Genomic DNA, 27,683 nt, shown 5'->3' on the forward strand with positions numbered 1-27,683 from the left:
CAGCTGCAGGTGTGTGTTTACCTGAGCCTCTGTCTGCAGCTGCAGGTGTGTGTTTACCTGAGCCTCTGCGTGCAGCTGCAGGTGTGTGTTTACCTGAGCCTCTGTCTACAGCTGCAGGTGTGTGTTTACCTGAGCCTCTGTGTGCAGCTGCAGGTGTGCGTTTACCTGAGCCTCTGCGTGCAGCTGCAGGTGTGTGTTTACCTGAGCCTCTGCGTGCAGGTGTGTGTTTACCTGAGCCTCTGCGTGCAGCTGCAGGTGTGTGTTTACCTGAGCCTCTGCGTGCAGGTGCAGGTGTGTGTTTACCTGAGCCTCTGCGTGCAGCTGCAGGTGTGTGTTTACCTGAGCCTCTGCGTGCAGGTGCAGGTGTGTGTTTACCTGAGCCTCTGCGTGCAGCTGCAGGTGTGCGTTTACCTGAGCCTCTGCGTGCAGCTGCAGGTGTGTGTTTGCGTGCAGCTGCAGGTGTGCGTTTACCTGAGCCTCTGCGTGCAGCTGCAGGTGTGCGTTTACCTGAGCCTCTGCGTGCAGCTGCAGGTGTGTGTTTACCTGAGCCTCTGTCTACAGCTGCAGGTGTGCGTTTACCTGAGCCTCTGTCTGCAGCTGCAGGTGTGCGTTTACCTGAGCCTCTGTCTGCAGCTGCAGGTGTGCGTTTACCTGAGCCTCTGTCTGCAGCTGCAGGTGTGTGTTTACCTGAGCCTCTGCGTGCAGCTGCAGGTGTGTGTTTACCTGAGCCTCTGCGTGCAGCTGCAGGTGTGAGTTTACCTGAGCCTCTGCGTGCAGCTGCAGGTGTGTGTTTACCTGAGCCTCTGCGAGCAGCTGCAAGTGTGTGTTTACCTGAGCCTCTGCGTGCAGGTGTGTGTTTACCTGAGCCTCTGCGTGCAGCTGCAGGTGTGTGTTTACCTGAGCCTCTGCGAGCAGCTGCAGGTGTGCGTTTACCTGAGCCTCTGCGAGCAGCTGCAGGTGTGCGTTTACCTGAGCCTCTGTCTGCAGCTGCAGGTGTGTGTTTACCTGAGCCTCTGCGTGCAGCTGCAGGTGTGTGTTTACCTGAGCTTCTGCGTGCAGCTGCAGGTGTGTGTTTACCTGAGCCTCTGTCTGCAGCTGCAGGTGTGTGTTTACCTGAGCCTCTGTCTGCAGCTGCAGGTGTGTGTTTACCTGAGCCTCTGTGTGCAGCTGCAGGTGTGCGTTTACCTGAGCCTCTGCGTGCAGCTGCAGGTGTGTGTTTACCTGAGCCTCTGCGTGCAGCTGCAGGTGTGCGTTTACCTGAGCCTCTGCGTGCAGCTGCAGGTGTGTGTTTACCTGAGCCTCTGCGTGCAGCTGCAGGTGTGTGTTTACCTGAGCCTCTGCGTGCAGCTGCAGGTGTGTGTTTACCTGAGCCTCTGTCTGCAGCTGCAGGTGTGTGTTTACCTGAGCCTCTGCGTGCAGCTGCAGGTGTGTGTTTACCTGAGCCTCTGCGTGCAGCTGCAGGTGTGTGTTTACCTGAGCCTCTGTCTGCAGCTGCAGGTGTGTGTTTACCTGAGCCTCTATCTGCAGCTGCAGGTGTTTGTTTACCTGAGCCTCTGCGTGCAGGTGTGTGTTTACCTGAGCCTCTGTCTGCAGCTGCAGGTGTGCGTTTACCTGAGCCTCTGCGTGCAGCTGCAGGTGTGCATTTACCTGAGCCTCTGCGTGCAGCTGCAGGTGTGTGTTCAGAGTGTGTTCGGCTTCAGAAAGCTGCTCTCCTGCTTCAGAGCTGTTCGATAAGACGCTGCTGATCTGCTGCAGGCCGCTGCACACCTGCGACACAGACACACCAAACAAACCTTTTGATTAATCGGTGTTTTGATATAAAATCACTAATAAAACGGTCATAATCTGATATAATCTGTTGTAGAGCTCCCGACTCATCTCATCTTTGTCCTCATGTTTTCTTTTTTAAACGAGGCAACGATCGTTAATTTTTATTTGAACATCATATCACATGTTTCACACATCGTTCTTTATTTTACAGCTGCAGCAGTAATCAGTCCAGAGTCCATATTTAGACCAACAGAATTAACATGATATGCTTTCATCACACAGCAGGTGTACTGAACACTATTCTTATCCAATCACTGTAATATCAGAGGCATCATGGGTCTCTCACTTTTTAAAAGGCTTCTCAAGCTGTGAAGCGTTAGTTGTACAGTTCCAAACATTTTGGACCCAGATAATATTATAAGATGGGGTTCAGATTTAACCGTCTGATTGTGATGATTATATATGCCGTCTCTACTGTCGGGTCTTTGGGCATCACCCAGTGTTTGTTTCATTCAGGGCAGAACCACAGAATCAGAGTTTCCAACATATCGGCTGATACTAATCGATCTTCTTATCACTTTCCAGCTAAACTGCTTGTGGACCAACGCTCTCCGACTCTTTTACCTGAAAACACGACCAAAGTCAACACAAGTCTGTAGTCAGATTTTCACAATTCCATCCCGGTTGAAGCCAATCTGAGGCAATTATTTAGAAAATCTCACCAAAAAAACCCAGAATCTGATCCGTTTCCATCGATGTTTTGGAGTGAAAAAACTTGGCTGCATGGTGTCAGCAGGGGGCGCTAAAGACTACAGTTACAGTGGACATCCACAAGAGGAAACTGAAGAGCGCTCTTCTTCAGGAATTGCTTTTATCTCGGGAATATCTGGGAAGACGCCGGTCAGTCTATTGTTTGTCGCTCAGACCGGAAAACAGCTGGTTTCACAGACTTGTTCATCCCGATGTTCATCACATTAAAATAGACAAAAACTTTGTGTTTGTACTCGTTTGTTACTTTTAATTTTTCCCCATTTCCTTCACGTTTTCTTGTTTCTTAGGAATAGAAACCAGGTTAGTGATTTGTGGCTAATGCGAAGTCTGTATTTGTGACTCGCTGATTACAATAATAATGTAAATAAGAGCAAATTTATCAGGAATTGTATTAAGTTACAGCATAAGAGAGCAGAGATCCAGGACAGGCTGACAGCACTGGAAAAAATGTCCCTCCAAAAATAACTAAGAAAAACAACAAATACAAGACGTTTTTGCATGAAATAAGCAAAAAAATCTGCCAATGGAACTAGTGAAAATCGGCTTGTTAAGATTTCTGGAAATAAGATGTGATATTTAGGACTTTTGAGATAAAAGTGATCTTGAAATTAGCTTAAAAACCTCTTCAAATGTAAAAAAAAAAGCTTGTTTCATGTGAAATATGACTCAAAACAAGATGTTTCAAGACTTTTTCATTTAACAAGATATTCCAGATGTATTGTATTAAAACAAGTCCCTATATCTGGCTGAAATAGTACTTGTTAGGGAGTTGTGTCTTATATTAAGTGTAATGAGATACTCAATGAGAAAAATATACTTGGTAAGATTTAGATTTTTTCCAGTGAGATGTTCACTGCTGACATTGGATGGATTGTAAAGACTTATTCTTCTCTTATTTTCACTGTTAAAACAGTAAGAACACAGAGATAAACCGCAGATTAAAACCACCGTTTCTTCACCGACTCACGCTGAACCCAGAGCAGAGGGTAAAGCCTACTTCCACTTTCTTTTACCCCAGTTTTAGAGAATAAATCAGTTTTAAAGGAAATGAAACGTCACCTTTTTTTCGAGGCTTTCGAACGACAACAGCAGCTGCTGCCTCTGATTGGTCAGGAGTGAACGGTGGGCGGGGTCTTCTCCATGTGGGCTGTCTTTTCCCAGCATGCTTTGCAGGTCTGCCACCTGACCACCACCCCACGAACTGTGTGCAGGAAAAGTCAAAGTTATGGATTTACTGGTGTGTAATTACAGAAACTACGGCTGTGTTCGCATACTACATACTGCATACTGCATACTACATACTGCATACTTCCATACTCATCGATCTGTCAGTATGCAGAACATTTACCCACAATGCATTGCGCTCCTGCCCAAGCCGAAATCAGCCGGCCTGAAGCTGATTTCTCTTAAGCTCTAAACTCTGTAAACTTTAGCAACATTTGAAACATTTTCAGGCGAGAAAGTAGTCGTTTAGATCCCCAACGTGTTGAAAACCTGACAAAATACCGGCTGTTTACAATTTTGTTCCCACGAATTCGGCGCTACTAAAGCTAGCCGCAGTGAGCAACGCACTTCCTGTTATTTTCACAAAATAAAATACCCGTTGCCTTTTATCATAGGGAAAGCCATTACCATACAATTGGTGCTTTTGTTTTGAAAACAGGAAGTGAACCTACCCTCGTTGTAGCTAGCTTGAAACTGCCGTTTTGACAGGAAATGACGATCGGTGACGTCACGCTACGTTGCATCTTGGGTAGTTTGAGTATGAGTAGTAACCTCATGATGCATACCCAACATTTCAGAGAATCTAGTATGCATCCGGGAACTTCTGCTTACTCAAACTCGCATACTAACTCAAAAAGTTAGTATGAGTAGTAGGAGAAGTATGCGGTTTGGAACACAGCCTACGTGTGTGGGTTCATTCAGAAATCTTTCAGCAGTTCCTCTTCTTCACGTGTTTGTGTCGGATTGTTTCAGGGATGTGTTTACACAGTCTGACAGAGAGTGTTATAATACTCGGTTGGTTATAATACAGGTCAGAGGTGACCTGGACTGGACTTGAGTTTCTCACCAGGTCCCAGCAGCACCAGCAGCTGAGCTCTGTTTGGGTTCGTCCTGTTCGCTGCTCGCTTCAGACGAACCGTCGTCCTCCACCTGAGAGAAACACACCGCAGAGTTTCAGCATGCATGCAGTCCCAGGACAGAAGCACACGGACAACCAGGAGGAAAGTCTGATTAAAGCTGATCTGTTGCTGATCCAGAAGCGTATTACTATAATTAAAACTCATTCATGGACAGAGTCAGACCAACGGCTGAAAGCGTGACAGAACCTGCTGTAGCATCGGAGTCTCAGCAGAGCTGCCTGATCCATCAGAACCAGACCAGGTTCCTGAGAGGAACTCAGAGTTTAAACAGCTGCTGCAGACCCAGAAGCCTCTCTGATGGATCAGAACCGGGCCCTCATGCTGCCTTCAGAGAGACTTCTGGGTCTGCAGCAGCTGAGTTCCTCTCAGGAACCTGGTCTGGTTCTGCATCCCTGCGTAAAGCAGGGGTGTCCCTCTAAACCAGAGATGCTCATTGTGCGGCTCCTCAAGCTTTAATTGGCGGCTCACACTCGCATAGTAGCTTATAACATTATGCTAACAATAACAATACATTTTTTCAAATAACATACAGCGAATACTGCACAGTATTAAGTATTTTTTATTAAGTTTGCGTTTTTGTAGTATTAAGTTTTTTTATCAAGTATTAATTAAGGCTTAATGGTGTTCCCTAAAGGGGGCTCTGTTAAACCTGGCAACGCAGCCCGCTTAAACCACTGTCACACTTGACCGCAGAGCACGCTAGCTCCTTTAGCCGGGAGCGTGTCTATGTTCTCACGGCCCATTGGTCCCACAGCCCATTGGTCCCACAGCCCATTGGTCCCACAGCCCATTGGTCCCACAGCCCATTGGTCCCACAGCCCATTGGTCCCACAGCCCATTGGTCCCACAGCCCATTGGTCCCACAGCCCATTGGTCCCACAGCTTAGGCCCTATGTCCCACAACTCCATGTTCTCACATTTCTGAGTAAACTAATAACGAAAAAGGTGTAAAGACATTTGGCCTGCACATGCTAACCTTTATTTTTTTTTTTTATTTTTTTTTTTTATTATTTCCTCAGCTGTTTTTTTAGCTTCATTTCCAAAAGTAGAAAAACACCTACAACTGCACTGGTACTACTAATACTACTGCTACTACTAATAATAACAATAATAATATGTATTTCATGGCAAAATTGGCTTTACACAATAAAAAGTGGCATATAAAATATCATCACAGTCCGGGGTGGCGCACTTGACCAGTGTCATTCATGACCCGGTGGTAAGCTGCCATAAAATAAAATGTATTTATTGGATATATGTGTTCCTCATGTAGTTGAGGAACATTCCCATGCAGACCCCACATAAAAATTCTGTATGGCCCTCCCTCACTGTCCATCCATCCATCCATCATCTTCCGCTGGTCCGGGGATCGGGTTGCGGGGGCAGCAGCTTGAGCAAAGAGACCCAGACCTCCCTGTCCCCGGCCACTTCCTCCAGCTCTTCTGGGGGGACCCCGAGGCGTTCCCAGGCCAGCCGAGAAACATAGTCTCTCCAACGTGTCCTGGGTCTTCCCCGGGGCCTCCTCCCCGTGGGACGGGCCCGGAACACCTCACCAGGGAGGCGTCCAGGAGGCATTCTCACCAGATGCCCGAGCCACCTCATCTGGCTCTGCTCGATGCGGAGGAGCAGCGGTTCTACTCCGAGCCCCTCCCGGATGACCGAGCTTCTCACCCTATCTCTAAGGGAGAGCCCAGACACCCTGCGGAGGAAACTCATTTCGGCTGCTTGTATTCGCGATCTCGTTCTTTCGGTCACTACCCACAGCTCGTGACCATAGGTGAGGGTAGGAACATAGACTGACCGGTAAATCGAGAGCTTGGCCTTCTGGCTCAGCTCCTTCTTCACCACGACGGGCCGGTGCAGAGCCCGCATCACTGCAGACGCCGCACCGATCCGTCTGTCAATCTCCTGCTCCATTCGTCCCTCACTCGTGAACAAGACCCCGAGATACTTGAACTCCTCCACTTGGGGAAGGATCTCATTCCCGACCCGAAGAGAGCATTCCACCCTTTTGCGGCCGAAGACCATGGTCTCAGATTTGGAGGCGGTGATTCTCATCCCAGCCGCTTCACACTCGGCTGCGAACCGCTCCAGTGAGAGCTGAAGGTCACAGCCCGACGACGCTAACAGAACCACATCGTCCGCAAAGAGAAGAGACCCGATTCTAAGGTCGCCAAACCGGACCCCCTCAACGTTCTGGCTGCGCCTAGAAATTCTGTCCATAAAAATTATGAACAGAATCACTGTGCTAAGTGACAATAAAGATTAGTGAAAACTTTCATTAAAATTCTAAATTTTAGACCAATGGGCCTAAAAAATAATGTTAAAAGTCTTTATGATGTGGGACCAATGGGCTGTGGGACCAATGGGCTGTGGGACCAATGGGCTGTGGGACCAATGGGCTGTGGGAACATAGAGCTGACTCCCTTTAGCCAGCGCGAGATGCAGGCACAATGGATCAGTTTTTAATTAAAAAAGGCAAAAACCAGCACAGAAACCATGCTCATCCTGAATGTCTCACTATGATTACAACAACAAACTACAAATACAACATGAAGAAAGTCGAGGACATGCAGGCCAGCTTCCATTCATCCCAGTATTAAGGTAAATGTGGTCTGAACTGAAAATGTATTGGCTGTGTTGTTTCTGTTTCTGTGGGATGTTTTATATGTAGAAATGCATATTTACATAAAGGGACTTTAGTATGTTGTGGTAAAAGTGGCTCTTCCCTTGATTCTGCTGCCAATGTGGCTCCTGTGAAATAAATAGTGAGTATCACTGGTCTAAACCTTCCAGAACCTCACACCTCTAACAGTCCAACTTACACGACTTCTGGATACTTTTGGCCAAAATGTGGATAAAGTCGTTCAATATAAATCATGTAAAATAAAAGTCAGAAAATTAACTTTAAAAGTACAAAGTAAAGCAGCTGATAACGTTATTACGATCTGAACCAGGTACTTGCCTCTGATCCGGATCCTGACTGCAGGGTTCCCGTCTCCTCTGCCGTCTCCCCTGATCTGGATCCAGGCTTCACATCAGATCCAGGTCCGGTTTGCACATCTGATCTGGATCCAGGCTTCACATCAGATCCAGGTCCAGTTTGCACATCTGATCTGGATCCAGGCTTCACATCAGATCCAGATCCGGTTTGCACATCTGATCTGGATCCAGGCTTCACATCAGATCCAGGTCCGGTTTGCACATCTGATCTGGATCCGTGTTTCAGGACAGATCTGAAACCAGACTGAGACTCTTTGGTTTCCACTGGTTTGGATCCCACGCGCAGTTTCCTGGTCTCATCTGATCCAGTTCCTGGCCTCTGATCTTTGCTCTCAGATCCAGATTCTGACCTCAGAGTTGATCCAGTTCCAGGCCTCTGATCTTTGCTCTCAGATCCAGATTCTGACCTCAGAGCTGATCCAGTTCCTGGCCTCTGATCTTTGCTCTCAGATCCAGATTCTGACCTCAGATCTGATCCAGTTCCAGGCCTCTGATCTTTGCTCTCAGATCCAGATTCTGACCTCAGAGCTGATCCAGTTCCTGGCCTCTGATCTTTGCTCTCAGATCCAGATTCTGACCTCAGAGCTGATCCAGTTCCAGGCCTCTGATCTTTGCTCTCAGATCCAGATTCTGACCTCAGAGTTGATCCAGTTCCAGGCCTCTGATCTTTGCTCTCAGATCTAGATTCTGACCTCAGAGCTGATCCAGTTCCAGGCCTCTGATCTTTGCTCTCAGATCTAGATTCTGACCTCAGAGCTGAACCAGTTCCTGGCTGCACCTCTGAACTGGACCCAGACTGAGACTCTTTGGTCTCCTCTGGTCTAGAGTGTGTCTGCAGGTCTTCAGTCTCTCCTGAAGTGGATTCAGAATGCAGGTCTCTGGGCTCATCTGATCTTGGCTTCATTTCTGATCCAGATTCAAGAACTTCTTTGCTCTCTGAACTGGATTTAGTGGTCTCCACAGATTTGAATCTGGGCTTCAGATCTCTGGTCTCGTCTGGTACAGAGTCAGGCTTCAGGTCTGATCTGGATCCCGGTTTGAAGTTTCTGGTCTCCTCTAGCAGCAGGTCCAAGCTGGTTCCATGTTGGAGGTCTCTGGACCCAAAATATCTGAATCCAAGAGGCTGGTTTTCGTTCTCATCTGGTCTGGATCCAGACTTCAGGTCTGTAGTTTGATCCAAACTGGATTCAGGGTTCAGGTCTAACCGGGGGTCTGGTTGCACATCTGGTTTTGATGCAGAGTGGCGCTCCTCTGTCCGTTCTGATCCAGCTTGGACCAGATCTTTAGGCTGCGGGTCCAAGCTGGATTCAAGCTCCAGATCTGGATTTCCAGTCTCGTCTGACGGGGTTGTGGGTTTCTGATCTGCCCTGAACTCAGTCTGCAGGTCTGATCCGGATCCCGACTCAAACTTCCTGGAGTCCTCAGACCCACATCCAGGCTCCACATCTCTGGTTCGGTCCGATCCGGATCCTGGCTTCAAGACTCTGGTTTCTGATCTAGAATCCGACTCCCGGTCCGCTGAAGCGGATCCAGATGGCAGGTTTTGTTCCAGAATCTTTCGCTCTGCGAGAGTCCAGCCCTGTGGTGCAGAAAGACAGAAACCCCCGAATAAACCACAAGATTTATAAGAAGAGACATTTTAAATGTAATTTATTGTTCATGACAAAAATAAAAGGAACCAAACAATTTTAAATTGTGAGTTTAAACCGGTTTGATTTTGCTATTTGTGCTTCTGTGTGTGAAATCCTGCTCTGGCCTCCGGGTCAGAATCCAGTTCAGAGTTCTTGTTCTTCCATTCAGAACCGCCGGTCAGAACCGCGGGACTCTGAGCTCCTCTGATCAGGGTTTGATGGTTGTTTCTCCATCCAGGATCAGAACCACAGGAGCCAGATTTATCTCTGTGGTTTCATTTTGTGCTTTCATTCTCATCTTTTTATCGTTTCATTTTATTCCTCGTGACTCATTGTTCTAATCATAGATATGTACAGAATGGCTCGATGTGTTACGTCTGAGTTTAGAACGTCCGCACAAGTCGGCCATCTTACCACAGGGTGAGATGTCCGGGAGACAGTCAAACCTGAGGTAACCATAGTTACGCTAAGTGATCTGCTCCGACGCTATTACTCTTATCTCGCAGAAATCTCAACGTTTTTACAGTATTTTACATACTGAAAGACCCTGTGCGATATTTTATTTATTCAGTCATCTGTGCAATAATTCACGTCACTACTGTGCACTATCTTATCTATTTATGGTCAGACTATGTGCATACAATGTGTAATTAACACAAGTGTAGTGCAATATGGGCAATAACTCAACCATAGTGCTATAACTTATTTTATTTAACTCTCTTTACTTTGTATATCTTGTATAGCCTATATTCTTTTTTACACTTTGTTTTAGATTATTCTATATTAATTATATTTTAATGATATATTATGTTAAATATTCTATATTATACTGTATTTTAGATTTATAGAGATCCTATGTGTGTGTTTGGAGCTACTGGGGACTTGAATTTCCCTGAGGGAGTCATCCCAAGGGATAAATAAAGTTGAGTCATGGGGCAAATAAACGTGAAATATTTACGTTTTTATTTTAAAAAATAAATATGGACTTCGTCTGTAGTGTGATGATTAGCTTACTACTTTGATGTTTATAATAACCTAAACGTTTGACAATTAAGCAAGTTATGTCTTGAATGTTTCACCATCAACACAATGTTGTGGGCGAGAGAGCTGCCTGTGGTAAGATGGCCGCCATCTGCGGACGTTCCACTCCGTTGCCCAGCAACGCGGACGAGACATCTAGCCATTCTATACATATCGATGGTTCTAACCGACATAATATCCATCTTAGTGTAAATGTTTCACATCATGACTCGGTCTGGAACCTGCTGACCGAAACGGGTTCAGACGCAGAGCAGAACATCATCGGTGTGGAAACTATCCTGAGATAAATACCAGTAGGTTCTGATTAAAACCAGCTGAACTCTTTAAAGTCATTCAAAGTTAAAGTAAAGATAAAAGATTATTTTTTGTTTGTTTGTTTTGTATAAAACACTTTCAGGTGTTTGAAGTTTAGAGTTAAAAACGTGAATAAAAGCCCTAAAAACAACATAAATTCTCCATCAGAATCTCTCACTTTCTTCAGACAGAATATTTTTAAAGCTGAGAACGAGTCTGCCAGCAGGATTTATATTCAACACGTGAACATAAGACGGATGCCAACGCATCAAACTGAGCGTGTCTGGATGTGGTCGGGACCTACTGGGGGTGCCGATGGTCCAGAAACCGGACCACAACATGATTCAACCACAGCTAAAAATGGGAAATCAGAACTCCTGAAGGATTTGAGTTCAGCCGTTTTATTTTAAGAGAGAAAAAACTCAATAATAACTTTTATGAAACAGCTGAACATTCATAAAACAGACCTCAACAATAAACCCAGAGACTCAGTCATTAGTTTCAGCTCAGCCTGAATGAAGACAACATTCTTCTTCTATCAGGTAATGGCTGCCATCTCCCCTGGTCCCACTCACTCTAATCTTTCTATGTGTGTGAAAACTGTGTCAGAGGGTTCATTTTTGTGCAGAAATGTTTAAATAAAGCCCGTTTTCAGTAGAAACTGGTCTCTCACATCAGAGTGGCGTCCTCTGGACTCCCCCTGGGTCTCCTGCACCGTGATGCTTCTCTCCACCTGCTGCAGGCGCAGCCTGACAGCCTGGTCGGCCCTCCTTCTCCGGTCCTGCAGCTCCTCCACCAGCTCCTCCAGCCTCAACGCCGGCCCCCGGCTGCTCCGGGAACTCTGGGAACTCTGGGAAGCAGAAGACGGCCCATTAACAGCAGGTGGGTCAGCAGAGGATTGTGGAAGATGTTACAGGGTGGAAACACAGACTTTAAAGAGCCAAAGACAGAGTTCAGAGTCAGAAGGTGAACGCAGGTGATGGTTAACTGGGACAGGTGGACTCCATAAAAGTCTCCCGCTGGTTTGTTGGTTCACAGACAGGCTGTGTTCGAAACCGCCTACTACATACTTACATACTCATCGATCAGACAGTATGCAGAGTGTTTACCCACAATGCATTTTGCTCCTGCCCGAGCCGAAATCAGCCGGCCTGAAGCTGATTTCCCTTAAGCTCTAAACTCTGTAAACTTTAGCAACATTTGAAACATTTTCAGGAGAGAAAGTAGTCGTTTAGTAGCCTGGGTGCCAGCCGAACTTAGCCCCGCCCATAAAATTTTTGGTGGGGAAGTTGGGTCTGGCTCTGCTCAGTTGGGAAATCATTATGCCCGACCTGGAATCAGTCGACCCAATCAGAGTGCCAGGGCGGGCTTTATACGATGATGGACAGATGATCAACAGGGACATTATCGACTACGTCACTACAGAGCGCTTGGTTTGACTTTGTTTGAAACAAACATGGCTGCCGCTGGAGAGCTAGGGTGTGTAGATTCTGCCATCGAGTCTGTTCTACAGGATCTCCACATTGCATTCATTTTGAGAGATGAACAGAGGAACGCGATAAAGGCTTTTATCGATAGAAAAGATGTTTTTGCCGTCCTTCCTACAACAAGTGTGTGTTGCTTAATCTACGTCACATACTACGTTGCTCTGATTGGTTGTAGGTCTATCCAATTGAGCGAAGAGGCATTTTTTCTCCTGGTTCGGTTGAAACACGCCCCATACTCAAAACTCTATCCAGCGGTATCAGACTCACATTCTGACTAGAATCGTGAGTATGACGTAGTCAGGCTAGTCGTTTATGTAAGGATTCCAGTTTGTCTCCCTCTTGTGGAGCTATCTTGTCTGTCTCTAGGGGAGCTGGGAGGAGTTGGAGCCACTCACCTGTAATCCATTAACCATCAGGACTCAGGATAAAGGACTGGCTCACTTCTCACTCGTCGCCAGATCGTTAAGGTCCCTGTGAGCGTAACGTCTAGCCCCTATGCCTGTAAAGATCACTAACTCTGTTTTGCTCTGCTCTGCTCAGCTCCTTGTGGATTCAGCTTCATCTATCCTGGAACCTGGAAGGAGGATTACATCAACCTTGGAACTTGGAACCCCCATTTCATCTCCTGCAGACAGCCCCGGTGTTCCTGCTTCCCCCTGTTTTCATTTGGACAATAACAAACTAAACCTTTTCTCCTTTACCCACCTCTTGAGTTTGTTGTCTGCATTGTGGGTCCAATTAGGTGCCTGAACATGACAGTTTGGATCCCCAACGTGTTGAAAACCTGACAAAATACCGGCTATTTACAATTTTGTTCCCACGAATTCGGCGCTACTAAAGCTAGCCGCAGTGAGCAACGCACTTCCTGTTATTTTCACAAAGTGAACCTACCCTCGTTGTAGCTAGCTTGAAACTGCCGTTTTGACAGGAAATGACGATCGGCGACGTCACGTTACGTTGCATCTTGGGTAGTTTGAGTATGAGTAGTAACCTCATGATGCATACCCAACATTTCGGAGAATCTAGTATGCATCCGGGAACTTAAAAAAGTTAAAGTTAGTAGGAGTAGTAGGAGTAGTAGGAGTAGTAGGCGGTTTGGAACACAGCCGGTGTGTTTCAGCCGGATCTACCTGGTCCTCCGCTTCCTCATCCTGCAGTACTCCTCCTCTCCTCTGGAGGGCCTCGGTCCTCTGCAGCTGTCTGAGTTTCTGCAGCAGGATGCTGCTGCTGGCTAAGACCTGCAGCGACTTCCCCAGAACATCTGCAAGCAGAAAACCAGTTTCCAGCGTCTTCAGCAGTAAATCATTTGAATTCAGTTTAAACTCCGAACATTCAACAGTTCAATGGTTCAAACCCACGTGCAGCTTCTCACCCGACAGTCAGAAAAGTTAAATTCAGTTTAAATCTGTGGTATCAGCAGCAGTGAGCCGGACTGTAAATGTCCCTGCTGACATCAGAGGAACATGAGCACCGGTTACCTCTCCTCACGGAGTCGTATGAGCACTGGGCTTCAGCCAGTCCGTCTTCTCCCGGTTCGATCCGGAGAGCCTCAAATCTGTCGATGCCGACGGCAAACTGCAGACACACAGACAGACTCTGAGGAGGTCCAGATTCTGGTTCTGATCATTCGAAATGAACGTTGTTGGTCCACAACAACAGACTGAATGCTTTAATGTCCATGAAACACATGATTTTCCTCTTTTTTATTTATTTAAACACAGAACAAACACTACACAGAGTTGGTGTGGTTATGTTACAAACTGAGATGTGAAAAAAAATAAAAATAAAAGGGAATAGTTAAATACATAAAACTGACCGGCACTATTTCCTTTAAGAAGGTCAGAGCGTGTATCACCGGGCAGGGAGTCCATCAGGGGTCGCCACAAAGCTTTGAAGTTTTCAGTGTTACCACTTCATTTTGCACTTAACCTCTCCATTAGAATAACTCCAAATATTTCCCTACATACCACTGAGTTACCGTAGGAGGTTTTTCACAAATCCAGTTTCCCAGAATACATTTCTGACCCAAGAATAGTAATTTATTAGTGAGCAGGAGTTTTTTCCCTTTTATTTATAATTTATAATAATAATAATTTATTTATATAGCACCTTTCATACACAAAATGTAGCTCAAAGTGCTTTACAAATAAGATCAATATACAAAGTAAATAAAGTAAAATAACTACAAGAATAACAAAATAGAGCACAATAGAACATGTTACGGGGGGGGGGGGAATAGATATAAATTAAAGACAAAGTACTAAAAATAGAAAAATGAATTTACCAATAAAATAGAGAAACAATAAATGTAATATATAAATAGTAATAATAATAGAATCCATAAAACTAGTAGAAGGCGAGGGTGTATAGATGTGTTTTTAGCTGCTTTTTAAAGTTTGTAATATCTGTTGACTGGTAGAGAGTTCCAGATTTTTGGTGCATAAAAACAGAAAGCAGCTTCATCCGTCTTTTTATATTTCATCCTAGGAACACTTAATAAAGTAGCACCTGATGATCTCAGAGCTCGACTTGGAACATACTCCGTGAGTAGTTCTGAAATGTACGGAGGTGCTAATCTATTCAGAGATTTAAAAACCAGTCAGAGAATCTTAAAATCTATTCTAAAAGACACAGGGAGCCAGTGTAGTGAAGCCAGAACAGGTGTGATGTGTTCTCTCTCTTTAGTGCGGGTTGGGATTCTGAACAAGCTGTAATCTGTCAGTAGTAGAGTTTGGGAGCCCAGTAAATAGCGCATTACTGTAGTCAAGTCGTGAGAAAACAAAAGCATCCTTCTGTTTGAGGAATGGTCTAACCCGTGTAATATTTCCTAAGTGATAGAATGCTGTTCTTGTAACATTTCCAATGTGAGGTTTATAAGTTAATTTGGAGTCTAGAATTACACCCAGATTTCTAATTTCATCCTTCACTTGTATAGACAAATTTCCAAATTCTCGTCTTTAGCATCAAATCAAATCAAATTTATTTGTATAGCACATTTCATGTACAAACAGTTCAAAGTGCTTTACATAAAATAAAAGCATTCCAGCAGGGAGTGCAAAAAGCATTAAAAATACATAAAATAATATAAAGAGAAACAAATAAAATCATTTAAATGAATTTAAAAACAAGCAACAGTCCAGATAAGTTCAAAGATATCGTGCAGATTCCATGCATAGACACATGAGAACAGAAATGTCTTTAACCTGGATTTAAAAATGTCTCCATTTGGTGAAAGTTTAATCTCCACTGGCAGTTTGTTCCACTTGTTGGCAGCATAACAGCTAAATGCTGCTTCTCCATGTTTAGTCTGGACTCTGGACTGGACCAGCTGACCTGAGTCCTTGGATCTAAGAGCTCTGCTGGCTTTATATTCTCTGAACACATCACAGATTGTAAACCATCAGCAGGCTTTTAAAATCTATTCTGTGACTGACTGGAAGCCAGAGTAAAGATTTTAAAGCTGCTGTGTTCAGATCTCTTAGTCCGGGTTAAAACTCCAGCAGCAGCGTTCTGGATGAGCTGCAGATGTTTAATGCTCTTTGTGGGAAGTCCAGTTAAAAGAGCGTTACAGTGATGGAGTCTGCTGGAGATGAATGCATGGATGAGTTTCTCCTGGTCTGTTTGGGAGAGGAAACCTTTAATTCTGTTGATGTTTCTGAGGTGGTAAAAAGCTGCCTTGGTGACAGCTTTGATGTGGCTGCTGAAAGTCAGATCTGAGTCTATCAACACTCCGAGGTTACCAACTCGCTCAGTGATTGTAAGGTCCAGAGTCTCAAGATATTTACCAACGCTGACCCTCTTCTCTTTGCTACCAAACAGAATGATCTCAGTTTTGTCTTCATTTAATTGTAGAAAATTCTCTCTCATCCAGGTGTTTACTTCCTCCAGACACTGACACAGTACGTCTGCTGGGCTGCAGTCGTCCGGTGACAGAGACACATAAAGTTGTGTATCGTCTGCATAACTGTGATAATTGATGTTAAAATTCTGCGATATCTGACCCAAAGGGAGCATATACAAGTTAAACAGAAGAGGTCCAAGAATTGACCCCTGGGGGACTCCACGAGTCATGGCCACTCGCTCAGATTCATAGCTGCCAACTGTAACAAAATAACTCCGGCCTTCTAAGTAGGACCTGAACCAGTTAAGGACCGCTCCAGAAAGTCCAACCCAGTTTTCCAGCCTGTGCAACAGGATTCTGTGATCTACAGTATCAAACGCAGCGCTGAGGTCCAACAGAACCAGGACTGAAACATTACCAGAATCAGTATTCAACCTGATGTCGTTTAACACTTTGACCAGAGCTGTTTCAGTGCTGTGATGACGTCTGAAGCCTGATTGAAAGTTATCAAGACTTCCACTTTCATTCAGAAAGTCGTTGAGCTGGTTAAATACAACTTTCTCAATAATCTTAGATATAAAAGAGAGGTTAGAGACAGGTCTGTAGTTGTTCATCATAGAGGCGTCTAGAGTTCTCTTCTTTAGGAGTGGCTTAATGGCAGCTGTCTTTAGTGACTTGGGAAAAATGCCTGATGCCAGTGAGCTGTTAACTATTCGTAGGAGATCACTTTCTACTGAGGTAAAAACAGTTTTTAAAAAGTCGGATGGTATTATGTCCAGAGAACAAGTTGTTGATTTCAGATGCCGAACTTGTTTCCTCTAGGATTTTTAAATCAACAATATTAAATTGCGACATAACGTCAGAGTTATTTCTAGGTTTTAGACACAGATTAGTTTTCTTGTTGCATCGCATTTATCTCTGTGGTTACACATTTCCAGAACCTGGATATAACAGGGCGTTTCCAAAAATAATGAATATATGTTCCAATACCCGTCTTACATTTAGGACATATCGGTGACCGGTGGGGATTTATTTTGTTAAGAAAATATGGGGTCCTGTGTTGTCTGTGGATGATCTTAAATTGAATTTCCTTAAATTTATGACTCAAAAACAAAGAATGGGATAGCGTAAAACAGTTCTCCCAAACCTCCTCCTCACAGGCCTTCCCGAGATCCTCCTCCCAATATCTCAGGACATTCCCAACACCAGGACTGTCACACCCTTGTAAAGGCCGGCGCACACCTTTACGATTCGTGTACGATTTTGTCGGCCCGATGACTTCGCATGGGAATCGTAAAGGTGTGCGGCAGCAGCCGACAAACGATTTTGTCGTTTCATCGGATCAAATCAAACATGTTTGATATTTCCGTACGGATTTTCCTTGTGCGGAATACAATCGTATGTGTGTGCGGTCTCTGTTCCGATGTCATCGCGCAGGATTATTTAAACAGCCAATGGGAATAGCGCACTTATCTCGTTGGACGACTACGACACAAACATGGCTGCCTCCAGTTTGAAAGTCACGTGATTTGTGGCTTCCTATTTCGGTCATGTGATAACATTCGGTCAAAAAAAATCGTAGCTTCGCAAGTGTGTGCGGTGGACGTGCGAGCGTGTCAAACACGGTCCGAATTGTTGTGCCGATCACCCGACAAACGATGCAACGATGACATCGTAAAGGTGTGCGCCGGCCTTAACAGTCAGAGAATCTCGAAATAAAACCTTTAAGATAAACTTGGTAAGGAATTTTTCCTACAGGTCCTGGATGAGTTCAGGGGTCCTTCCACTCCCTCAGATGTTACAAAGTGGCGAATTTGGAGGTAGGCATGAAAATCTTTGGATGAGAGGCCAAATTTAGTTTTTGAAGTTGGGCAAAAGCCATCATCGTGTTATTATTATTATTTATTTGCTAAATATTTTATTTATTTATTTTTTGTCACCCCTTTTGTGTTTTTATTTTCTTTGTGATTCCATTTTCTTGCTCTTCTTTTAATGTACCGCTCTTCGCTCTTCTAATTGCCCTTCGTGGGATAAATAAAGTTTTTTCTGATTCTGATTACTGTCAAATAAATCAGGTATTATTTTTTCCTCTTTCTGTTCGCTGCTGCTGAACCTGAGATGCTTCGTGTTAGTTTGAGGCAGGTTTCATGAATCCGTCTTTAAAGGTGACGCCCTGAAGTAGAGGAAGAATAAATGTCTCTGGTGCAGACTTCAGGGTTCGTTACTTTAACACGGTGAGGGGAATGGAAAACGCTCAAAGCATAATAAGGCTGCTCACAGTCAGGATGAAGGACTTCTTACCTCCAGCGCTCGGCGGTAAAAGTCGGAGGTCAGCGTCAGGACTTCCAGCCGTCTCTCCAGCAGGTGAAGCAGCAGCGACCATCCCTCGCTCAGAGACGCCTTCATGGCATCGTGCAGCTCCTCTTCCTCCCGTTTCATCTGCTCCGCCGTCCTTCCATCCCTCCTCCTCGGCTCTGCTTCCTTCTTCTCCACCACGGCCAGCGCCTCAGGCTCATGTTTCTGCGGAAACGTCACAAGAAAAGTGGATAAAAAAAAGCAGAAACAAAATAAAGATGCTGACAAAAACTGACCCGATCCTCCTTTAGATGCTAATAGAGCCAAAGTCTCAAAAATGGGACAAGTATGGTCCGCCATACTTTTTATTTGTGTTTTTTATGTTCACTTTGACCCTAAGAAGCAATAATCAGAGGGTCTGCTCTGCCGGAAACATCGCGGAAAAAAATTGTGGCCATTTTAGTGTATGTACCCTTCATTTTTTGATAGAAAATGTTGGAAAATTACAATTTTGGTTGGGTAAGCGGTCAATAAATGCATGTGGAGACAACATCCAATGAAATTATAATTCTTAAAATACATTTCTACATGATTTTGGCTCAATTTAATGCAAAGAAATCAGGCGTTTTTTCCACTTTTTTCCAATATTTTCATCTTTACTTCATTGGCAATCAATTATTCCCCCAAATCAGTCAACAACTATCGCCAACTAGGCCCAGCGGTGAAACGATCACAGATCCAATGATTTTGGTTGGATTTTTCTCATTTTTTCTGTGGAATGAGTTTACTGTTTGGTGAACAGAATGGCATATTGACTGGTGTCATAATGTGGGGGAATAATTGATTGCCAATGAAGTAAAAATGTAAATTTTGGAAAAAAGTGAAAAAACGCCTGATTTCTTTGCATTAAATTGAGCCAAAATCATGTAGAGATGTATTTTAAGAGTTATAATTTAATTGGGTGTTGTCTCCACATGTGTTCTGTGCTTCTGGAATGCACTTATTGACAGCTTACCCAACCCACTGAGGAATTGTGGAAAATTGTAATTTTCCAACTGCCAGACTGCACACACAAAGTCAAGCATATTTATTTTAAAATCTCGAAAATATATTTACAAATGTATGTATATTTATATACATATATACATTTATTTGTGTGTCACATTTTTATATTTATATCAATTATATATACATTTATAAATTCGTTCATATTTATATTTATTTTTACTCACATATATCTCGATCAATTTGACCCGAAAGTTCCCCCATACATATGGCTCTAACATGTACCCCAGCAGAGCTGTTTTAAAGTAGGGTGACCATACGTCCGTATTTCCCGGGACATGTCCGTATTTCACTTCCTGTCCCGGGCGTCCCGTGAAATACGGACATGTCCCGGGAAATACGGACGTATGGTCACCCTATTTTAAAGTCTCTTCTCTGAGCGACAGGAAGCCAGTGCAGAGACCTGAGCACTGGACTAATGTGGTCGTATTTCCTGGTTCTGGTCAGGAAAATGACTATTCAGGCCAAATTGGAACAAAACACTATTTAATTGAAATGGCTTAAAACACACCCCGATTGTCAGCCATTATTAAATTTACATAATCTTGTTTTATCTTGCTGTAGAATAGAATAGAACTACTTTATTCATCCCAGCTGGGAAATTATTTTGCATTAGCAGCGTACAGACAGTAAAAATAAGAATAAGAATAAGAATAGAAATAAAATAAAATAAAATAAAATAAAATAAAATAAAATAAAATAAAATAAAATAAAATATAAAATAAATAAATAAAAATATATGTACATCAAAGTGCAACAATGCAGTTGTGCGGTTATGCAGTTATGGTATTGAGATACCATAATGACACTTAACTATTATTGTACAGGGTGATGGCATGTGGCAGGAAAGATTTCCTGTATCTGTCCCTTCGACAGCGGAGCTGAAGCAGTCTGTGTGAGAAGGTGCTCCGCTGTCTGTCCCCTGTATGGTGGAGAGGCTGCTGTTTGTTGTCCATGATAGCTAACAGCTTCTTCCGTGTCCTCCTCTCCACACGGTTTCCAGGGACTCTAGTTTTTGTCCCAGTACAGAGCCGTCTTTCCTTATGATTTTGTCCTGTCTGTTAGTCGCTGGCTCTGATGCTGCTTCCCCAACACACAGCAGCAAAGAAAATGGCACCGGCAACAACACTGTGGTAGAAGGTCTCCAACATCCTGCTGCACACATTGAAGGATCTCAGCTTCCTTAGGAAATAAAGTCTGCTCATCCCCTTCTTGCACACAGCGTCAGTGTTGGATGCCCAGTCGAGTCTGTTGCCGATCACCACTCCCAGGTATTTGTAGTCCTCAACCTCTTCCACCACCTCCCCTAACTCCTACATTTTGTCATATTTGTGATGTATTACTACTACTTCTTTATTTATTTCTAAAGCACTTTAAAGCAACAGCAGCTGTACAGACGAACATCAATAAACATGCAAAATATGGAAAAGACAAACGGAAACAATAAAACACGATAACAGAAGTAAGAGCAAAAGTCTAAAAGTGGACAATAAAGGAACACTTCTGATATGTGACGGCAGATCGTTCCATAGTTTGGGAGCTGAACACTAAAAGCTTTAGTTCAGACCTCGGCACCTCCAGGAGCAGCTGAAGAAATGCATCATTTGCAGTTTGACAGTTGACATGGTTGCTTTCTCCTAGTTGGCCACTAGATGGCAGTAAGTGCTACTTTAAAGAGCAAATTATGAGTAAAACATGATCAATATTAACCGACTGGCATCTGTCAATCCAACAGCTCAGAGGTCAGATGCAGTTTGAACTGAAGGCCAGAGTGTTTCTGCAGATTAAATCCTGATGAAGACCAAACTAATTCAGTCTGAAAGGAGCTTCACTGCCAGTTAAACACTTTCCAAAGAAAGAGAAAGTTGTGTTCTTTCAAAGGAGCCTCGCTGATGAAAAACCAAGAGATTGGATCAGATCTTCAGATTTAATTTCTTTTTTTTACAAACTGTTGTTGAAGGGAATCCTGTGTGAGTCTTTGTGTACCTTGAGTTTCTCCAACAGCTGCTGCTGCTCCAGGATCAGCGCATGGTTTTCCTCCTCGTTCGATCCAATCTCACAGAGTCCCGGTTGGACCTGGACCAGCTGGACGTGCACCAGAGACCCGCTCTGGATACATAAAAACAACAGTTTGTGTTCATTTTTCAGTCATGAACAGAAGAGCGGCTCAACCAGGGGCGTGGCTACAGGGGGGCTGGGGGAGGGCACTGCCCCCCTGAGAAATGCCCTGTCCAGCCAAAGAAAACTGGCCAGAAAAAAGGCCACGATATATTATCTCTGTTTGTGTCTTGTATTTATTTTAAAAAAAGCATATATCTGCAAAGTTTATAGCTTTATTTATTTTTTTGTTATCGTGCCCCCCCCCCCCCCCCCTCCGTAACCTTAACCCCTTGCTGCTGAAAAAAAAAAAGGCGATTTTCACATTTTCGGATGTTTTTGTTGTATATAATGATCTGAAATGTAGACTTAATCAAGGTAATAAAAAGCTGGAATTATTATTATTATTATTATACCGAATTGAATTATTACTATTATTATTATTATTATTATGCTTGAAGTTGTAGTTCTGGTTTTAAGTTGTGGTTTTCCAACGATTTTTTCAGGTATTGTTTTCTGCCCCCCCCAGATGAGCTAACTGCCCCCCCACACATGCCATTCTGCTCACACCTCTGGGCTCAACACTCTGCAGGTGACTTCCCCAGTAAAATCCCGTTTAGGGACGTGCACTTTGAACCGGACATTTTAAGAAGAAAGACCAGAGGTCAGAGGTCAGAGGCAGTGAGGAGGTGGAGGGTTCCTGATCTTTTGTGACTCCCGCTTTAAGTAAAATGAACTTACGAACCCATAGAGTAACGAATCCCTCCATTATTACAGGCAGTTGCTGAAATTAAAAGAAAATAATCATCGTGAAAATGTGTTTTTTAATACCTGTGACACTGAAACTGCAGTGTAGCTGTATTGTTGCTGATATGAGGGCAACATGGCAGCCAACAAATATTTTTACTGAGAGCGTTCCCCATGTCAGCGTGCCGAAACTCAAGACGACATGTGGCTGAGACGTCCGAGTCTGAAATACTGAAGGAGTTCGGCTCGTTTTATTTGGTTTTGTTCTGCACCGACAGTGACCTGCGCGCGTGTGTGTGTGTGTGTGTGTGTGTGTGTTTGTGTGTGTGTGTGTGTTTGTGTGTGTGTGTGTGTGTGTGTGTGTGTGTGTGTGTGTTTGTTTGTGTGTGTGTGTTTGTGTGTGTGTGTGTGTGTGTGTGTGTGTGTGTGTGTGTGTGTGTGTGTTTGTGTGTGTGTGTGTGTGTGTGTGTGTGTGTGTGTGTGTGTGTGTGTGTGTGTGTGTGTGTGTGTGTGTGTTTGTGTTGCAGCATTCCTCAGAGTGATACGGTATCTCTGGCATGATGACCAAAAAAAGACACAAGATGATGCACGTTAACACACACACACACACACACACACACACACACACACACACACCCCTGTACAGCAGCATCAGTAAATAGTTGGTGCTAAAACAGGAAACAGCACATGGACACAACAGTGGTGCTCTGAATGACCTCCGTTTAAAATGTGCTCAGTCACAGCTAACAGCCAGCGAGCTAACCCACAGCTAACAACCAGCGAGCTAACTCACAGCTAAAAACCAGCGAGCTAACTCACAGCTAACAACCAGCGAGCTAACTCACAGCTAACAACCAGCGAGCTAACTCAAAGCTAACAACCAGCAAGCTAACTCACAGCTAACAACCAGCTAGTTAAACTCAGAGCTAACAGCCAGCGAGCTAAACTAAGAGCTAACAGCCAGCTAGCTAAACTCAGAGCTAACAGCCAGCGAGCTAAACTCAGAGCTAACAGCCAGCGAGCTAAACTCAGAGCTAACAGCCTGAGAGCTAAACTCAGAGCTAACAGCCAGGGAGCTAAACTCATAGCTAACAGCCTGCGAGCTAAACTCAGAGCTAACAGCCTGCAAGCTAAACTCAGAGCTAACAGCCTGAGAGCTAAACTCAGAGCTAACAGCCAGCGAGCTAAACTCAGAGCTAACAGCCAGCGAGCTAAACTCAGAGCTAACAGCCTGCGAGCTAAACTCAGAGCTAACAGCCAGCGAGCTAAACTCAGAGCTAACAGCCAGCGAGCTAAACTCAGAGCTAACAGCCAGCGAGCTAAACTCAGAGCTAACAGCCAGCGAGCTAAACTCAGAGCTAACAGCCTGAGAGCTAAACTCAGAGCTAACAGCCAGCGAGCTAAACTCAGAGCTAACAGCCAGCTAGCTAAACTCAGAGCTAACAGCCTGCGAGCTAAACTCAGAGCTAACAGCCTGAGAGCTAAACTCACAGCTAACAGCCAGCGAGCTAAACTCAGAGCTAACAGCCTGCGAGCTAAACTCAGAGCTAACAGCCTGCAAGCTAAACTCAGAGCTAACAGCCTGAGAGCTAAACTCAGAGCTAACAGCCAGCGAGCTAAACTCAGAGCTAACAGCCTGCGAGCTAAACTCAGAGCTAACAGCCAGCGAGCTAAACTCAGAGCTAACAGCCTGAGAGCTAAACTCAGAGCTAACAGCCAGCGAGCTAAACTCAGAGCTAACAGCCAGCGAGCTAAACTCAGAGCTAACAGCCAGCGAGCTAAACTCACAGCTAACAGCCAGCGAGCTAAACTCACAGCTAACAGCCAGCGAGCTAAACTCAGAGCTAACAGCCAGCGAGCTAAACTCAGAGCTAACAGCCAGCGAGCTAAACTCAGAGCTAACAGCCAGCGAGCTAAACTCAGAGCTAACAGCCTGCGAGCTAAACTCAGAGCTAACAGCCAGCGAGCTAAACTCAGAGCTAACAGCCTGCGAGCTAAACTCAGAGCTAACAGCCAGCGAGCTAAACTCAGAGCTAACAGCCTGCGAGCTAAACTCAGAGCTAACAGCCTGCGAGCTAAACTCAGAGCTAACAGCCTGCGAGCTAAACTCACAGCTAACAGCCAGCGAGCTAAACTCAGAGCTAACAGCCTGCGAGCTAAACTCATAGCTAACAGCCTGCGAGCTAAACTCAGAGCTAACAGCCAGCGAGCTAAACTCAGAGCTAACAGCCTGCGAGCTAAACTCAGAGCTAACAGCCTGCGAGCTAAACTCAGAGCTAACAGCCTGCGAGCTAAACTCAGAGCTAACAGCCAGCGAGCTAAACTCAGAGCTAACAGCCTGCGAGCTAAACTCATAGCTAACAGACAGCCAACCAAACTTAAAGCTAGCGAGCTTAACTCAGAACAACAGTCTGCTAGCTAAACTCAGAGATAAAACACTTAGTTCGCTCACTAAAAGTGAAGCATATTGAATTAAACTGAATCGTGTGTTTCATCTGACATCAGGCATGAACTTGAGTATATGAGGAAGAGTTTTAAAAAGCTAACCAGCTATAAGTTAGCTAATTTAAATTATTTTATTTGTTTCTCTTTATATTATTTTATGTATTTTAATGCTTCTTCCACTCCCTGCTGCAATGCTTTTTTTATGTAAAGCACTTTGAACTGTTTGTACATGTAATGTGCTATATAAATAAATTTGATTTGAACTAAAATCAGAATAAATAACGAAAGTCGGTATTGGATGGAAAGCTGAAAATTCAATACGGCTGCAGTTCACTGAAGTTAGAATTTAAAAAATTTACTCCATCTGTGTGTCTTTGTTTAGTAAAAAAAGTAGGGCTGGTTAACCATTAACATGTTTAATCTAATTAATCACATGATTTCCCTGATTAATCACGATTAATATAATTTATACGCAGAATCCAAAAATGAATCCAAAAGTAGCGTATAGCTTTTAGCATTTAGCTTTATTTTAAATGTGCTGCCATATGAATGAAAGTGCCATAACATTTGTTGTGCAAACACACTTTTAACATCAGCATCTTTCTGTAGTTTTTATGTAGAAGCCTCGCTCCACTGTCTGTTTCCTTGAATGACTTGCTGCTATCAGTTGTGTGTTTTGCCTTTAAGTGATATTTTAGACTGGAACTACTACGCTGAGAAGACAATTCAACTTGGCTGTAAATGCAGGAGTTTTTTTTTAAATTTATTTTGAAATACGTGCTTTTATGTTGAAACAAGTAAAACAGGAAGTAGCGCCGGTTAGCTCCGTTAGCTTCACACCTGTAGCGGTGATGTTAGCTGCTAGTTTATCTTTATTTTATTCCTCCATGATTCGTGGTGTTTGCTGTAACTGTGTTAATGTGATGCATTCAACAGACTTTTACAATAATAAAACCTGCGTTAATGCGCGATGAAATATTTATCGGCGTTAAATAATTAACAAGTTAACGCGATAATAACGAGTTAACTCACCCAGCCCTAAAAAATAATTAATATATATATTATTTTTTTTTCCTGGATCATGTTGAGAAAAACTAAAACCAGCTAACGAGTCAAGAGTTAATTCAATATTTAAATGGATAATTAAGGTCAAAAGCCACAAAGCTGCAGAATATAACAGTGGCTAAAACAGTTGGCTCTGATTGGTCAAACACAGTGGCCTGATCAGGCTCCACCCACCATCCTGCATCACAGCAGTTTCACTTAACTAAAAACGAGTTCAAGATTCAACATAATTTTTACCATCAAAAAACAAACGTTTAAATGTTACAGTCGCAAAGAGAACCTTTGAGTATAAAACTTTGGATGTTTTTTTTCCCCGGTTGGCCCGGCCAACAACCAGAGGAGACGGTAAAATACCGGACAGACGTTAGGAGCTTCACATCTTCAGGTTTATTGTTTGGTGGCTCATCAGTGGATGCGTTTCCATTTGAATAAAACAAAACTCAGAACTCAAATCCAAAGGTGAGCGAGCCTTTGCGGCAGCGGCCCCTCGGCTCTGGAATAACCTTCCCCGGCACGTTCCATCTGCAGGATCTTCTGAGGCTTTTAAATCCTCCTTAAAAAAACACTTTTTCTCCCCGGCTTTTAATCATATTTAAGTAGACTCTTGGCTGATAACCTTGATTTGTTTTATATCTTTATTTGAATGTATTTTATTTAAACTTATTTTATTGCACTGTGTTTTAGCATGTATTGATTTTCGGTAGCATTATCTGAGTCACTTTCACCTTTAATGCAGCTTTTATCCTGTGCAGCACTTTGGTCGACCTCTGTTGTTTTTTAAATGTGCTCTATCAATAAAGTTTGAGTTGAGACTAACATCTCTGTTCATGCGGCCTTCCGGGGACTGAACGCCCGGATAAATCTGCTGCACTTCTAAGATAAAACAAAGTGTTTGTGTCGGTGAATAATCAGAAACACTTTGATGAAACGGTATTTTGTTGCATTCCTTCCGCTTGCATTTCACATCCCGACCTGAACACATTGATATGTAAGCAGATTGGCTGCAGGCTGGACTTGTTTTCATACCTGGAGGACGGAGGCGACGATCTGAGATCGACCCGCCTGGATGGCGACGGTGCTCAGTGTGGTGAAAGAGCGACGAAGCCTCATGTTTCCTGCTGCTCTGCTGCTGCTTTCCACCCGATTCTGTCACCATCAGGAGAGGATGGAGGAATATTTCTCCTGTTCTGCTCGCACCACTTTGCTGTCCTTTTAGTTTTTAAAGGGATCTTCTCGGTGTTCCATAGTTGTTCTGATGCTTTTTATTCCCCTCTTACAGATGTTGGATGAAGACTGAGCCAGTTTCTTGGCTGTAAACCCTCCAGACTAACACCTGAGGTCTGGTTCTGATTGTGGAAACTCCTGCAGAACACACAGAATGTTGATTAAGACGAGTTTTTGCTTCAGTTATTAGACTCGTTTATTACTTCCAGCAGACATGCAGTTCTAAGGTGGACTGAGAAGAGGCAGACTTTTTACTTTGAGTTAAACTATCAGTGAAAACTGACTCGGCCGTCAGATTAAAGCAGCCGAGCTCACAGCTTTGGGAAGCTTTGAAATGTTTGAAACATCAGAAACTTGAAAAAGTTCAAAGTTGATGAACAAAAGTCATCAGTAAAAAAAAAGTTTATTCAGGTTCAGCTGATGTTAAATGAGTAAGAAAGCAGGTATAAAACAGCAGGTATGATTTAGCGTCTGATGCATCTAAAGTTTCGTGTCTGAGGACCTCGTTTATTCGGCTGTTAACATTCTCATTAATAAACACAGAGATCAGCTTACAGCTTCTGGTTTCCATCATGAAAGCTTCGCTCTGAAACAGCCTCGGCACAAACTTCCAACGCGTCGTGAAAAACAAACCCAGGAGAACACAGTACCTGAGGCCCGGTGCTGCAGGTCCAAACGTTTCCCCGCTCAGCTGAGGACTCTGAGCGAGCTGAGAGGAAGCACAGCTGAGGGGGGAGGTCGGGTAAAAATAGACGGAGCCTCC

The 27,683-nt window shown here is 44.0% G+C and overlaps 1 protein-coding gene across 1 annotated transcript; it reads right to left on the minus strand.

Annotated features, from left to right (window-relative positions):
• Nucleotides 1-555: 555 nt before the first annotated feature.
• On the minus strand, nucleotides 556-27,561 carry LOC142396048 (uncharacterized). The gene is made up of 12 exons (XM_075478590.1): nucleotides 27,476-27,561; nucleotides 26,723-27,058; nucleotides 21,329-21,451; nucleotides 18,284-18,502; nucleotides 13,620-13,716; nucleotides 13,272-13,402; nucleotides 11,328-11,504; nucleotides 7,651-9,267; nucleotides 4,613-4,695; nucleotides 3,601-3,742; nucleotides 1,576-1,767; nucleotides 556-1,023 (listed from the first exon to the last, which is right to left on the minus strand). The coding sequence occupies exons 2-12, from the start codon at nucleotides 26,804-26,806 to the stop codon at nucleotides 556-558; spliced, it is 3,333 nt and encodes a 1,110-aa protein (XP_075334705.1). The 5' UTR covers nucleotides 26,807-27,058; nucleotides 27,476-27,561.
• Nucleotides 27,562-27,683: the final 122 nt, after the last annotated feature.

This window comes from Odontesthes bonariensis, chromosome 12 (assembly GCF_027942865.1).
Source record: "Odontesthes bonariensis isolate fOdoBon6 chromosome 12, fOdoBon6.hap1, whole genome shotgun sequence".
In the NCBI taxonomy this organism is placed as follows: Eukaryota; Metazoa; Chordata; class Actinopteri; order Atheriniformes; family Atherinopsidae; genus Odontesthes; species Odontesthes bonariensis.